A 16412-nucleotide genomic window follows, 5' to 3' on the forward strand; every position below is an offset into this window, starting at 1 on the left:
TCCCTGGCAGGGAACGGGCCAGTGGGAAGTAGTGCATATGCCAATAGAAACCTCGCGACCGGTCTGCAAGGCTGACAGCGTGGGTGGTAAATAAGATGAAGATCCACGCTCTTCTCCCCTCTTCTGGTTCAAACCCCAGAGCTCCTGGAAGGGTTTGCTGCTGTGCGGACCAACTTTGGAAGGGTCTTGGTCCCTTCATCTCTCTTGCCCAGGTACATACAGCACCCTCGCTGGCCTCCGACCTACGATACCTGCCTGGGAAAGCTTCTCAGGCTTGGCTGGACGTGGAAAGGGGTTTGCAAAGCCATTAGCTTCATATTCGTTTATTTCTTAAATTCAGCAAAACAAGATTAACTAGAAAATGACTGTACGCCTTCCAGGCACGGATCCAGAGAAGGATCACTGCAGATTTGGTTTGATTTGCAGTCATCTCTTTCCACACCCTGGCTCAGGATTTCTTTTGTTAGTTGTTTTTTTTTTCTTCATATCTGGCTCTCTACTGCAAATACACACAATATAGCAAAATATATACAGCTTCAGTTAACATTGCAATGATGCCTGTAACCGTGCTCAGCAGATTAAGTTTATGTGTAACAGTGTGTGGTAAAGGACAGTATTACAACAACGTTTCAGCTACACAGTGGTAGTAGTGAGTAAAAGTAAGAGAAATTATTGAAGTCGTCCCTCTCTCACCCCCTGCACAATAGAAACAGCTAATACTTCTGGGCTCCTCTTCTTCCAGATGCCACTCAAACATCTTCGCGTACCAGGAGAGGCTGAGTAGATGAAGCACTGCTACCCACCGAGTTAATCCTCACCGAGTGATCTGGAGCGTTTCCTTGACTGGAAGGTGGAGTTGAGAAGTTCGCATAAACCTGCAGAAGCCAAAGACCAGTGTCAATACTCTGCAGACTGCTCCCTTCACGCATACCTGGAGAGCTCTTCTTTCCTAGCCTTTTCCTACTGTGTACTAGCTCAGGTGTTTCTCTGCAAATCTAAAGAGAGTTTCAAAAGGTCTTGGGCTTAACTGCTCTTTTAAGGAGTCAAGAACCTCAATCTCAGTTACTAGCAACACCGCAGCTTCCAACTGCATGCCAAATTTCAACTGAGCTTGAAAAAACGCAGCTTAGGTTATTACTAAACTCCCCCAGAAACCTCACTAGTATTTCCTTCGCATTCTTGCTTTTGTTTTAGTACTGCCTGCACCTGCCAAAAATACGCTACAGGATGCAATCGAACACCAGCAGCTTTCAGTTTCCTCTTTTCTCAAATTGTCAGGAAGCCATGTACTATGTGCCCAAACAAGGCATCCAGAAGGTAAAAGGAAGCTTTATTTTTAAACCAGGTTTTAAACTTACTTTTTTAAACCCCAGTAACACACAATGTTATTGCGAGACAAAATCCAAGTTTCTGACGTGCCTTCAATTTTTCTTTGGACTGTTTTGTCCAGTTACCCTTTCAGAAAAAGCTTTTACTAGGGAATGGTCAAAAGAGCAGTGAATACAGTTTGTCACGACATACCTCCAAGATTATATAAATAGAGCTAGGGGAAGCAAGTGAGAAGAGGCAGAAGAGCACCAAAAGCTCAACCCCTTTGTCCAGAAAGCTTTTCTAATAAAAGCTAAACATACTTCACTTCTGAGATGCTTCCCAGATTAATATATTTTTTCATAGCTTAAGATAAGATGAATTTATGCAGTACCATTGCATTTTGAACATGAAAATTGTTGTGCCAGGTCTATTTTGAGTGAGAAACACCAACTACGCAAAAAGTCTTCTCCAGCTGGTACGTCTTGGGTATGGACTTAGACAGCTACTGTCTAATGGCACAACTAAGCAGAAGTGAGTAGCCCAGACATCATTCCTACCACCCAAACTGACAGTGCAAAGCTACATAAATAATACCGGAAAATTAATGAAGCACCCAGGCTCTTTGCTCCTCACAGCTCTCGTCTATTGTCTTGCTTGAAGCTGCTTTGACTTCAAAAAACTAACGATCCATAACTTACCCGGGGGGCATTATCTGAAAGCTGCTGCTCTATCAGCTGTACGATTTGTTTAAATGTGGGTCTCTGTAAAGGATCAGCATCCCAGCAACTCTTCATTATGTCATACCTGCAAAGACACTGAAATTAAGTACCGCTCATGAGGAAATCCTTAGAGCTCTTATGTCGCCTCCATTATTATTTGAAGGAAAAGTGTGACCCAGTCCCACAGTTTACCTTCTTTAAATGACTTTTAAGAATAGAAATAGTGCTGCTAACACCTGTGCTTGTGACAACAAAGGACTCAATACTAATGGGAGTCTCTGGACACAGTTTTCTTTGACAGCTTGCTAAGTGCCAGTCCATTTACAAAACAGTGAATTAGGGATGGCTCATAAAGAAGATCAGTAGCCAGTCCTCTTGCTGTCAGGAAGTACAGCACAAATGCAGATGCTGTACAGTCTGGTGATACATCTCACTGACTGCTTCATCTGAATTAAAAATGTTTAATTATGTTCTGTGATCTGTCAATAATTTATTGACACGGAGCAGATGCCATGACACAGTGATCAGATGGTACAAGGCATGAGTGTATTTCACTACTTGTAACAACACGGGTATGTATTCCGCTAGTTAAGAGTACATGAATTATTTAAAACGTGAGAAGAACTTAAAAAAAAGACAATGAGGCAGTGCAATGAGCCTTAATGAAAGAATGGAAGCTTCTCTTCCTTTTCATCGTTGCTGATGTTTGGTGATTAGAGGTGCTGGTTGCTCACTTACATTTCAGGCGGTGCACACTCAGGGCTGAACATCCTGTATCCCTCCTTGATCATTTTATAGAACTTGGAGTCCACGGGCATCCCTGGATATGGGCTGCTTCCTGTTGAGAGAGCATGTGAGGAACATGATTTCTGCATCTGCAGTAAAACCAAGATGAAACAGAAATCCCCTGAAGTACTGATCTTGAAGGAGCTTACCTAAAGAGAAGAGCTCCCAAAGCAATATCCCGTAAGACCAGACATCACTCTCAAAGGTGTAGACGCAATTGAAAATACTTTCAGGTGCCATCCACTTCACAGGAAGACGAGCCTTTCCAGGGAAAAGGGAATAAATTAAGGCAATGGACATACGGCATACAAAATTTACAAGACAAAATTAACCTTTTCTACTTCTTATGTGCTTTAAATACTCGTTAAATCAAGAAATAGAAGTATCCAACCAAAAATGGAAATCTCAGCATTTTAGAGTCTCCAAGTGCTGTATCGTTACTGATCCATCTTTCTGTGGGTCTACGAAACTCGTGCACTTCCTGCACTCTGATTTTCTGTATACTGTGTGATTCCTTCTGTCTTGTTTATAAGGGATGGCAGGAAGTCAGAGCAAAATAATATATATGACCACGGCATGGTTCCTTATGCAAACATGCAAGTCTGCTTCCACGGTCTGGCTACCATAGGCACACAGATGAGATTCACATAGTCAAGATGCTTCAAGGCTTTAATCAACAGTTAAGACATCTGCTTTAGCTCCTCAGTGTTTCAGAAAAAAAAAAAAAATTCACATGAAAGAAATAATTATTGACATTTTTCGTACGTCTGTGTGGGGACAGACATCCCTCGGGAATGCTAACTGGAGCAGAGGAAAGGGCACAGAAAGCCTTTGGATTTGCTTCCACCTTCCTCTCCCTGCTTTGCCCTTTCCCTGTCTGACTGTAGGAGCCAGTCAGACTTCTGTCCTAAGCACTTGTCCCGCTGTGACAGGACCTCTTCCTTTTAAGTGGTCTTGCAACGATGTGTCCAAACATCTATTTCAACCATCCTACAGGGAAGAGCCTTGATGTCTTGTAAGGAAAGGACATCCAACAGAAAAGGTAAATGGAAAGGAAAAGAAATGAGGCAGAGGAAAGGCAGCATTTGCCATGGGCTGGCTCACCAGAGAGGCAACCAGAGTTGTTTATTTCCTGAACAACACAGACAGCAAACACTCCTGGCCAAGCCCCCAGCTGCTGTCAGCGCACTGCCTCCCAGCAGCGTCCATGGCTAGCAATGCCCCAGCACTCCTGATCTGCTTTAAGATCAGGCCAGATGCAACTCGACACCTCCTATAGCCGCTGCTTCCTCTCTCCCCGGGCAGCTGCAGCCTATCCTCCTCTGACCCTTCCAGGCTATGTAAAATCCTATTGTCAGGGAGCTCAGGAAACTTAAAGGGTAGCCTACACATGTAGAACTTCATTACTTACTGCCCGCTTCCCTCCTAAGCTGCTGTCTGCACTTCCCACTCCCAGGAGCCTTGACTGATCAAGCAGCTCCTGACCTGACCCCGAGCCTGAAAGCAGCTTTCTTACAGTAAATGCCACTCAGTATTTTGCCAGGACAGCCATTCCTGAATTATTTCTGCTCCTGTTGTTCCCTAACCTCAACTTTTAGGCACCCAGCGGCTGGTAACAACGTTGTTTTTGAAGACAACCAATAAACCCTTCTCTCCTGCAGCCTAACATAGGGATGCTGTAGATACCTGGGACATCAGGGACTGCTGGGTGACAGCAAAGCAGCAGAGATATCTCAGATACCTGAGGTGCCACGGACTGACTGAGGTTAAAGCGGACTGACCAAGCATGGCAAACCACTTTGGTGAGAGATGCTCAGGTGTGGGATTTTCTCTCTTTGTCAGCTTGCCCAAAGTCTGGATGGGCAACCTTCGGTTTGTGTGTTGTCAAGTCTCTAACGACCAGCCTCTGACCATGGAGCACTCAGCAGGGCTGGGGAGGAGAGCTGCCTTGTTGAACGTGGATCTTCCCTCCTTTGAAAAACGGTGCAAGTGAAAACAAGTGTACTCTGAAGGCAGCGGATGGCTGCATGTATCTGATGCAGACTTACAACATTAATCCAGGCAGCACAAATCGGTTTGAGATGCAAAATAACCTGTACTCTGTAGCACACTTCTCCAGCTTAACCACAGACAGACTCGATTTTCTTTTGTAGTAGGGCTCCTTTTACTGCACTAGCACTTTAAAGGGGACTTCGAGTACTGCCAAGGTAATCTGCATCACTTCAAAGTGTCTTTGTACACCTGCAGAGGTCTAGTACGTACCACTGTAATCGGTACTCTTCTACATAGGAGGTTTTAAACTTTTCTCATCAAAATGTAGTGTCTTGTTCCAACCCTGTTACAGGGTTTGAATTACAGCTGCAAGTTAAAGCTGTACCTTACACATACAAGGTTAAAATCTGTATATGGAATCAGATAAAACCAAGGCTTTTTTGCCTCCCACGATGCTCTAATCAATAAATTCACACTTCAGAATCCAGTTCCTGTTGTCTGAGTGATGCTTTATAGCAAAGAACAGGATGCAAACCCCTGATTATTTATATATTTTTCAAAGAAACTATTTCAGTAATGGACAAATATATCAACGCCTGGAGAAAAAATTTCAAAATAATTATACTTAGGATTGGGCTACCAGAATATTCCAATGGCAAAACCTGCAATTACTCAAAGAGCTGTAACTTTTAGTACATTCAGATATAACAGAAAGACGGGGTGTTACATGAGTGCAGCAAAAACATCTCCTCCACTATAACATACATTCAGATACCAGCATGTTTCTTCCAGTGTAACAACATGTATATACCAAGGGTTTTGCCAGCACACACATCTATGTCAGGAATTGCCCCTCCTAATGTTCCTGACCAGCATGGATATATACCAGAATTGGGAAATCTAGATTTCTGCCTAAGAAAGACTTTTCTTTGCAAGTCAAGACAACAGGAACTCCCCTAACTTAAAAAGAGGTGGATAAAGAATCATATATACTTACGTTTCCTTTGACCACATAATTTGAGTCATTCCTTATATCTCTTGCCAGGCCAAAGTCACAGATTTTTGTTATCCGACCATGAGTTAAAAGAATATTTCTTGCGGCCAGATCCCTATGAATGCACTAAACAACCAACAGACAAACAAACAAAGCTATTTTATAATATCCTTAACAGGCTGTTGCTTGGTTACATGTTTACTTAGCTATATAACTTACCGCATTATGCATTTTATGGCAAGCTGAAAGTTATAATGAAGCCATGTGTTAATAAGCTTACTCAGATGATTAAACATTCTGGTGTAGTATTTTTACTATCATGACATTGATCCACATAGTTAAGGTTGTCTGTGCATTTATTTCAGAAAAGTCCATTTGCAGTCACTTTGAATTGTCTAGCGTTTCATGTTCGCAGCTAAAGTTTAATGTACTTTTTCTCTGACTTCTTATAAAAAAATCACTGGTCTGCTTCCTAATGCAAGACAAATAAGGGGGAAATGTGGTTTGCTTCTAAAATAATTCCAGTCTTTTATTAAGTAACTATTGTGGTTGAGGGAAAAGTGCTGAAAAGCTGAAAATAGGGAAAATTATGGTAACAACTTCAAAGCACACAAGTCAGGAAACTGAATCCCATTTCAAAAATACTCCTCTGGAAGACCTGAACTATTAAGTACCTAGGAGAGTTTTATAAGCAGACCTAAATATTTGAAAATACTGGAAATTTTCACATACCACTATCTTTCAATGAACAGTCACACTTTCAGTGACCTAGCTAGCTTATATTCCAGTTATCACTTGAGAAGTGTGCATGTGTTTGTAATTGCAGCTCCAGAAGGGTGCCTGAGTTTCCCAGCAGCCGTGTTTTCTTTGTACGTAACTGTGGAGCCCATGTGCATTTGTCTGAGTGATGCTCAGAGAGCTCAGAGAATGGAGGTAGTTCTCTGACAAAATGATCTCTTTTTCCATCTGGAAGGGGTAGCATTAGGCTCCCACTTTACTGATGGTATATTGTACGCAGGCCACAGCTGCCTAAAAAATAGCTGAAGATTCAATTTTTCTCTTAATTTTTTCCTTGAAATACAAAACTTTAGGAAAACCCTACCAAAAATGACTTAAAATATCAAGTATTATGCAAACCAAACTCCGAAAATGATAACTGCAGGTTGCATAAGCAACTTAATCTCTGTGCCTTTTGCATGCTTACATGAGGAACTATTTTTAATGACAATTACTGTCTCAGGGGACTCTCCTTCAACTCCCAATCCAACATACTCTTCGCTTTGCATTTGTAAAGCTGACAGATAACTGCACTGAAGCAGTAAAGTGAAGGAACGGCCAAGCATCCAGTATGTCTCTGCCTTCTTCCTCCAGAATCAGCGCAGTTTGCATTGAATAAAGACTTTGTCCATTGGAGGAAGCCCTGTCTTGTGATTAAGGCACCATGTGCTTAATAAAGGAATTATCCCCCCAGGATAATTCCTATCCTGACTCCTGCACAGAGGCACTTTTATGCCTCTGAGCCTTGATACACAAACAAGTTGCAGAAGAGCAGCTGGGTACTCTGCGCTGCTGGTCTGCGTGGACCCTCCGTCCCCGAGGGCATGAGGCAATCTGAAGCATCTTATCCATCAGCCCACGCTACTCCGCATTTACTACCTGGAGCTAAGAGCGTGTATGTACACAATGACCAAAAAGGATGTGTTAATGTGTAATAATGCGTTAGCGCAGTGCAACTTAATTCTGTAATAAAGCCGTTAATTCTGCACTGCCAAAGCGATACTGCATGCTATTTCCCAACCTCACAGTGAGGTGGTGTTACATTCACTATTGCCTTTGCTACTCAATGCCACGGTGTCTGTTTGTATCAATGGAAAGACTATACAGAAAACAGTCACCAGGAATGATGCATAGTGAAACCTGGGGCTATTCTATAGGAAAATAAGAAGAAATAAAGAATATGTGTGCTAAGCATTGGATGTCCTGAATATTGAAGGATGCAGGAGCCTGGTGAAAACCATTAAAATCTGTAATATAATGCGTTTGCCTGTTAGGTCTGTTTTGAAGCTATTAATAGAGGGAAAATAAACTAAAGGGTTTGGAAGGAGGAACAGTGGGGGAAAAAACAAGTGCAAGAGCAAGTTGAATGTGGACTTCCTTTGGAGCAGAATTAGAGTCGCATTTCCCACTACTAACACAGGATCCCAGGACTATCTTATTTTCCTTAAATTGCATAAGTTTTGCGCTTTATCCAAGGTGCACCTGTACTATCCCGTGTGTATATTAGTTACAATGTTTACATGTTAAAAGGCATTTTTGCAATAAAATGTAAGAACAACCATAGGAAGATCATAATTATGCCGTGCTTAAGACTTCTGTTCTTTATAAATCCCTTTCTGTTATGCAATACGTTTCCTATGAAACCCAGAGAAACGTCTATTATGCTCAGGGTAGCCAATGAAGATTCTTTGTGGGTCTCTAGGCTGATTTTACCTTTCCAGAAAATTAAAAACCAAGACATATCCTGTGCATTAAGCAGTACTGCTAAAAAAGAAAAGCACACAACGTGATAGCTCCCCTGTTTAAGGCAGTATTCTGCAGGAGAGAAGTAGCAAGTGCAGCGTTGTTTAAAACTCATGCAAATAGATAGCTTTGCAGCTGTCTTCATACTATTCTTTAGTTTGTAAACTCTCCAGCAGTGCCACAGAGGAGAAATCTTAAACTCTCGAGATTTAACTGTTTTTGAAGGCACCCACATGTTGGGTTTCCAGTTCTTTCCTGAATTCCATTTAACTCCCATACACCAGAGAAGACTGAAGAAATAACTCCTCGGGGTTCCTATGGCTTTCACTGCCTCCAAAGCCATCAGGAGTTCTCATGAAACCACTTGTGTGCTCCAGGAAACACAGGAAGGGCTGAAGATCAAACCCGTAAGAGGCACCACCCAAGCCAGGCAGGGCTCAGCTGTGCCTGCCGTCTCCCAACACATGACACTATTAATCAGTGGAGCCTCGGGGTGCAGCAAACATATTTCGCTGCAATTCCTCTCCTCTGTCTCTTCTCTTGACATTTCTATGACTAGTTTCTGTTCATGAGCAAGGCCACCGATTCTACTAGCCTGAACGGTGGATACGCAATAGCACTGCTTCACGTTGACTACTGTGCACCCCATATTCTGTTTTATGGGATATAAAATACCACTTTTGGCCAATGAGCACAGTACAGAACTCCAACATCAGCCAAAGCTTCAGGTACAAGAAGGAGCATGTCAGTTTGCAGCGCTTGTTGAAAAGAACACAGAAATATTCAGCATTTAAACATGTAGATGACATTAAAACAGTGAAAGCGATACTAAAGGAAATCAAATCTACTGATTCTGTCCAGCTCTGACAAATTCTTAACTTACGTTTTTGGAGGCAAGGAAGCTCATGCCCTTTGCCACCTGGTAAGAAAAGCTTAGTAGATCTTCGACGTCTAGAGCAAGTTCATCATCTTCCAACATAGAAAGGGTAACATCCTGATCGGTGTAGGATCCTACGCAATATAAACAACAACAGCTTTTGAGTGGAGCAAGTGTAATCACTTAGAAACAGAGTTGTCTTAACGTTAAACAAGACAGTGATCTGAGTAAGTACCAGACTAAAGTCATGTAAATAGCCAATCGCCAAAAAGCAAAAAATAATCCTGATACTCCATTTAAGTGTGGAGAAATACATGACACTGTAATTTAGCATATTATTCTTTCTCAAGCCTTCTCATAACAATTAATGAGTTTTAATTGTCCCCATCCTTGAGAGAAAAGTATGATAAAACTGAAAAAATCCATGAAGCCCCTCTCTCTGCACTCCCACCAGCAAACAGAATTCCTTGTCACTGTACTCACCAGACTTCACTGGTTGTTTTTTATCAGCTTTTGGTGGGACCGCATATGACACTCCTGGTTTCATGTCCATGTACTCACTGGCAACATCGCTGTTGAGGCAGCAGATGAAATGAAACATAGTTCAGTGAAAAAGTTCTCAAAAGCCATCCAAACAAAAAGCCAAGGTTATGCCAACCTTCTAAATATAACGCTTTACAAATGATCAGTAGACTGGAAACTCATGGGCTTATAAAAAAGATGAGGAAAGGCATGTGCAGAAAGAGAGGTTTGTCAGTACAGCTAATCATGTATCTCAAAGTTTGGAGTTTGGCTCAGGTAAGCAAACAAAACCTTTCATATGTATACTGTTTGTACAGACTTCACTCTCTATATGCAGATGTTTCACAGGATCTACTAGTGCTTCCTTCTTCTGCTTAGGCCAACTTCTACCAGAATATTTCAGCAACTCAAGTGGCAACTGAAATGCAGTAGACAAATGGTAAAAAATGTTAATTTCAGAGATTCCCAAGTTCCAAAGGGGATTCGTATGTATTTCAAAGAATCAGCCAAGGCTTGGGACAGCCATCTGCTACATTTTTTAAGTTTAAGTTTTCTTATTGCTATATATAATTCAAATGTACAGATTTTCATACTATATGGTTTATAAATATAGTTAGGCACCTTTAGAAATGATGGATGTACTTTGGCATTTTTCACTTCATTGCCATTAGAACTCATACACATAGCCCTTCCTTAGCCTGAAGTATCTGCTTAGTTTATGAACAATGAACGCAGCCACAGAACTAACACGGAAAGGAGTAATGAGATCACTAGTCACCACCACAAACACATCTGACACATTTAGCAGCTGCAACTTTACAGTAAATACTAATACGAGAATTTGGTAAATACTCCGCCACTAATACCTCCATTTACAAAATGTGCTCAAGCAGCGAGATTCCTACACTGGAAAGAGGGCACGCCTCCAATGGCAAATCACAGATTTGTGTTCATCACTCCAGCGGTGCCAACCTCTCTGGGGCATCACCAGCTATCCATATATTGCCACGGCACAAACAGCTTCATCAGTACTTCGTCTTGCTGGGACAAAGGACTTTACCACCTCCTCCTAAGGGTCTGCCAACACAAAGTAACGGGCCTACTGGGGCAATAAACAGACTAAAAATAAAAATGGGCAGGTATTGTAATAGCCCCTAGGTTTTGGTAAGTTATGTCTCCCTCACTTTGCAAAGGGAAGGAAAGAGCAGGAAATCTGCTTGGAAACATATTTGGAAAGAGCTCTGGGCTGGCATCTAAAACAGAGCGGTTAAAAATATACAGATGAAGTAACTGAAAAAAGCCAAAGTACAAGAGCAATCTCAGAATCGTGATACGGGTCGTGTCATCACAAAATCTAGTGAGCTACCAGTGGCAGCTTGCCTCTGATACTGTAAGGCGCTGGTTTGATTTTGTAAGAAGTCATTCCTGAAGGCAGGAACTTAGGAGAGCTCAGAGTATTAACGCCCCAACACTGGGGGAATTGTCATTCAAACTGCTACATGAGCACTGCCAATGTTTAACAGGAATGATAAACACAAATACGTACAAAGATTGGAGCCGAAGAGTTGCATGAAATGACTACAGGAAATTTGATAAAGAAGTAAAACAGAGAGTGTATGCAATCAATTGCGCTGTAGAATAAACTACACACTGTACAAATCGTCTCTTTAATTAAATTGTTTCCTTGCACAGCAAAGAATCTTCGAAGCCTGCTGTATGAAAGGTTTCTCCACGTTTCTTATCCCTAATAAACTTTGATACCTCCTCCTTCCCAATCTTCTGAAAACACAAGTACATTTCAGCAGGTCATACTTACGCCGCAGGCTCTGTCTGATGCAAAAGGTTCTCGTAAACTGCTGTTTCTGCATGTTCTTCATGTTTTGGACAAATGAATGAATCTCGTTTCCGTCTCAGAAAATTTAAAAGATCACCATAGCAGCAATATTCTGTAATGACCAAAGTGGGACCTGTAGATGTACATGAGGTTTAGAAAGCAGGTGAGTATTGTTTTCATAGCAGAAAACCATGCATAAAGATAGCATTCAGCCAAGCACACAGGCTGGGCTATTAAAAATCACACTGCCTAGCACTGTCTAGACTTGAAAAGTTACAGAAAAGTAACCCGGCATCTTCCCTTTCACAGATCAGCAACTATTGTCCAGCTAAAGCTGTGTTGCTCCCAATTAATTTTCCCCCCCACCTCAATAGCATTGCATTGGACAAAAATTAAACAAATAAGTCTTTTTCTCTTTCTTCATGTGATAATGTTTCTGGCCAGACACATCTGTTTGATTTTGCTCACTTCCTGAAGGAAGTTATTTGTTCCAAACGTTAGAGTAATTCAAGCTTCAAACATTAATCCTTTTGATTCACTTCTGTTTACAGTAGAGCTTCACACTCCTTCAGTAATGTTTTGGAAATGATGTAGAGTGTTATATTCTGCAGTATAATAGGAAAAATCATTCAAACAGAACAGCCTGCTGCGACAGAAAACTACATTGCATAAGGTCTTAGAATATTAAAATGAAATCGGAAAGGAGAATCAAGTCATCTCCAGCACGGATGTTTATAGATCAAATATATGTTTTCTGAGTGAATGACTCCAGCTATGGCCCTTGAATATGTAATTGCACTGCGTGTTATTTCATCTGTAAGGTTATTCTGTACCACCGTTTCCTAACCTAACTACTTTATTTCCATTTTTCTGCAGTTAAAAATTATAGCTTTCGTAATAGCAAAAGCAGTGCTTGTGGCAGGATTTTCTTACAGACGCCACATTTTTTCAGCTGAGACAGACATGCACTCAGGCCAGTGAGTCTACTTTGTCGACTGCTTAAACAAAATTGTTTCATCCTATTTTTAAATCATTAAATGTGAAAGTGAGAAATGTTTTGCCTCCGTCTAAAACTATGAATTTTTACAAGCTCCTTTTCTTTGAAAAATGAAACAAAAACTTAAAGAGCAAATATTTGTGTAAGAAGCAACAACATCTTTCATATTAAAATGCACATAAATTAAAAATACAGGACTGTATCACTCTGTATTGACACTTCGGCTGTTTTGTAGCTTTTACTATGTATGAAAACAAACTTATTAAGTTAATATTAAATGTGAAACATTTGGGTTGTGCAATAGTTTATTTGGAAAATTCTTTTTCTCAACTTTCTGCTGCTTAGAATTTGTAACTTCAGTGGTGCCTTAACAGATACATCTACAGTTTAAACAGAAGGCTGGAAGACTATACAAGACAGGCCTGTTGACTTCACCTTGGTTACCAACAAGGAACCAGTTCACATATCTTTCCTCATTTGTGAGAAACAGAGCGGTTGAGGAAAAAACTTATGCTGAACATTTTGTCCTCTCTCAAGAAGAACGCACATAATGGCTCACATGAAAGAGAATAACAGCAACCTTCCTTTTTAGCTGCAGCTACAGTGGTCTCATAACTGCTTTTAGGATGAGCCTAAAAATCTAGATTCAGGAATTCACAGGTGATAGTCATGATGATCTGCAACCTGCCTAAGTGAGAAATGTATTTAAGATTTCTATACTTAGCGGCACTGGATTCTTCTTCAAAAGGTTCCTCCTTCTGGCAATAAAAAAGGAACAGAAATAATCAATAATCTGTTGATAACCCCACCTCCAATAGTGCAAGCTCCAAGCAGATTCACAATATTAATGTGGTTTCCAAGGTAACTCAGAACTTTAAGCTCTGACATCAAGGCTTCTCTTTCTGTTAAATGGGCACTTGCTGCAAGGCAAAGCACAATGTTCAGCACGTAACACAACGACCAGAAGGAAGTGAGAAAAAATTGTACAGTGTATTACAGCAACTTACGTTTCAACATCTTTACTGCTACTGTCATGGCAGCATCAGATTTAAACAGACCATAAGCAGTGGCTTCAACAACTTTTCCAAAAGCTCCAGCACCAAGTGTTTTACCTAATAAAGCAAACCAAAATACTCTGTAACGACTTGGAGCACTTCTTCCTGAAGGGTTCAGCATTTTATTTTATGATACCAAGGAAGCTATTGCAGATACGCCCGCTTGCTTTTTGTCGCAAGTCAAGTATGAGCGATTACCACTATTCGCATTATTGCACAACATCTTTTTGACAAAACCCTGCTGTGTTTGACCAAAGTCTCATATGAGACCTGAAGGTTTCATCTTGCAGATGAAGTTAAATAAATCTAAACTAACCAAAACTCAAGCGGTTTCTAGGAAATTCCCATTTGTGATCATAAGGAAGTTGCGTTGGGTCTATGTAAACATAGTTGTTTCCATTTATTTCTTCAACTACTTTCCACTGAACTTCATATTTGGGTTTCTGGAAAGGAAAGAGAACGGCTGTCACTACCGAAGCCTCCACAGGCAGCTCACACGTTTTCCTAACTCAGGCAGAGGGGCTTCTGATTTTACCTGCAAATATACGTACACCAGGATCATGACTATGATGCACATCAGTCCTGCAGCGACTCCAAATGCGATTAGTAAAGGGGTGAAAAGGGTATGGGTACGGATTTGTTCTGGAAAGAAGAGAAAATTCTGCTTAAATACTGAACAACAACAACTATATTAAAAAGATACAGGTGAAAACCTTTCCTTGGTTCTTCCTTGTGAAACACGGTTTAGGGTTTTGACTTTCCCAGATGTGCTCCAGGTACATCAGAATGGCTTTCCTGAATGAGCTATGGGGGACAGAGCTGGCATAGAAACCATCCAGTTTGTTGCCTGGGGAGTCTGATCTTCATCAGTTCAGGAGGCGTGACACCAAGATCAATTAATGCAAGGGGTTTGCATGATCCTAGTCAAGTTAGGTTAAAGAAAGAAGCTTTTTTCTGAAGTCCTAATTTCTTCTCTTTTTTTCCCCCTCAAGCATGATCTCTACAGCACAGTCTTTACAAGTAGAGGTTGTACTTGTAATTCCTTTGCCGAGTAGCGAAGGAATACTATTCCAGTAAAACCCATCTGCCCCAAATCTGGCTTATTTGTTTATGTTATATCTGGGTGTAACAGAGAAAAAAGAAGCAGCAGAACATTTGATTTTGCAAAGAAGAGCACAGATTTACAAACACATTTTGAGTCATCTATGTTCTAGTGCTCTTTTTTTCCCCCACAGACCCACAAATACTGCTACAAAACTCATAAGCCCTTTTGCAGTATGCTGTTGTTACTTCTTTTACCACAGCAGGGCCCTTAGGCTCCAGTCAAGTTTGGGACTGCATTTTCCTGAGACATTGTAAAAACGTTAAAAAAATGCAGGTTTTCCTTGAAAAAAAAAAAGATGGCCTAAACAGTCAAAACAGACAAAGACAGGAAAAGAAAAAGGGAGAGAGACAAGGAAAGCCAATGTAATGCTGTAGGTGGTTTGCCCCTCTGCTGCACAGGCAGAAGAAAAGCAGCAAACTACTGCGCTGCAGATCTGGACCCGTAAAAAGATGATACCACAATATTCATTGAAAAATTAAAGCAATGCTTTGACAGGCAGAACATGTAGCGTAATACGTTATCATACGCTCAGCCACAGTACCATAAACTTTATTATGGCAAAGGTAACCCACTTAGAATCCTCTTAGGGGAAGAGCTGAACAGCACCCACGTTTTATGGTCTCATTCACTCCAGCCGTTACCTTTTATAGCAAAGTTGAAGAAAGCAGAGCTCCTGTCCCCATTGCTGGAGGCCTCGCAGCACACGGTGCCGGTGCTCCTGAACATGCTGGCGTTAATGGTGCTTTCAACCAGGATTCGTTCAAATGACGGCACTGATGAATTTGTGTAACTGGTTTTGACATCCACGGGGGATATTGTTGGTGAATCAAAACACCTGAGAGAAACAATACTGACAGTTATCTGCCATGGATTGCTACCTGGAATGGATGACAGGTCTTGCTGTCGAGGCAGATAGTCACTGCCAGACCATCAGATAACTAAACAACACTGCTCTACAAAGGGGTTAGCTGAAGATCTTACCCTCGAAACTTAGCCTACTCACAATGTCTCATTGTCTTCTATGCAGTGGGTGAAATGGATACATACAGCAAGCCTGACTCGACTGGACAACACGAGGTCTTTGCGTTTGCTTTTGGCTGGAGATACCTACTGGTCTGTAAGTCCACTATGGGTTTTGTAGTATTCAACCTGCATCTCCAATTTCAGCTTCAAGCAGTTGTGGTCTATTATCTACTCTTGAAAACTTTCCCCAAGCATCGTTTTATTACAGCACAAAGAAAATCCATGATGTACATACAACACCATCAAGCTTATATGCAGCCGGAAAATAGCCAGTTCTGTTCTCTCAAGATGCTGCCTCTCCTTCATATGTCGCATACTTACTACATGAACACACAGTTAAGATAAAAAAAAGTGCTATTTGAAAAAATTAGGGAGATAAGAATTATTTTAGGCATAAAACAAATTACACAGGTGGGAGACCCATGACTTGCTAGTACAAGATCTACAACCATGGTGGAAGTCAACCAAAACTTTAAAACATGCTTCACAAATGCTCTCTTCACAGTGAAACTCTACAATCTTTTTAGAAATGTGGTAACTAGACATCGGGTTTTATTTATAATAACTCCGGACATGTTTACTTGTCATATGCTTCATGTGAATAGAAATCTAATTACTTTATGTCTTGAAAAATTATATCATTACACAATAAAACAAAAGATAACAGCCATATTTAC

At 41.0% G+C, this 16412-nt stretch overlaps 1 protein-coding gene across 1 annotated transcript in view; it reads right to left on the bottom strand.

Moving 5' to 3' along the window:
• Positions 1–315: 315 nt before the first annotated feature.
• The window catches only part of KIT (v-kit Hardy-Zuckerman 4 feline sarcoma viral oncogene homolog), a 29718-nt gene continuing 13621 nt past the window's right edge, over positions 316–16412 (bottom strand). Inside the window, exons 7-19 of the mRNA XM_009584376.1 lie at positions 15354–15547; positions 14143–14249; positions 13924–14050; positions 13560–13664; positions 13362–13472; positions 11538–11688; positions 9683–9771; positions 9206–9333; positions 5806–5928; positions 2966–3077; positions 2769–2868; positions 2010–2115; positions 316–875 (exon numbers count right to left, since the gene is read on the bottom strand). Of these exons, the coding sequence (XP_009582671.1) occupies positions 750–875; positions 2010–2115; positions 2769–2868; positions 2966–3077; positions 5806–5928; positions 9206–9333; positions 9683–9771; positions 11538–11688; positions 13362–13472; positions 13560–13664; positions 13924–14050; positions 14143–14249; positions 15354–15547 (1579 nt within the window). The 3' untranslated portion in view covers positions 316–749. The remainder of the gene's footprint in view (positions 876–2009; positions 2116–2768; positions 2869–2965; positions 3078–5805; positions 5929–9205; positions 9334–9682; positions 9772–11537; positions 11689–13361; positions 13473–13559; positions 13665–13923; positions 14051–14142; positions 14250–15353; positions 15548–16412) is intronic.

This window comes from Fulmarus glacialis, unplaced genomic scaffold, assembly GCF_000690835.1.
Source record: "Fulmarus glacialis isolate BGI_N327 unplaced genomic scaffold, ASM69083v1 scaffold39748, whole genome shotgun sequence".
NCBI lineage: Eukaryota > Metazoa > Chordata > Aves > Procellariiformes > Procellariidae > Fulmarus > Fulmarus glacialis.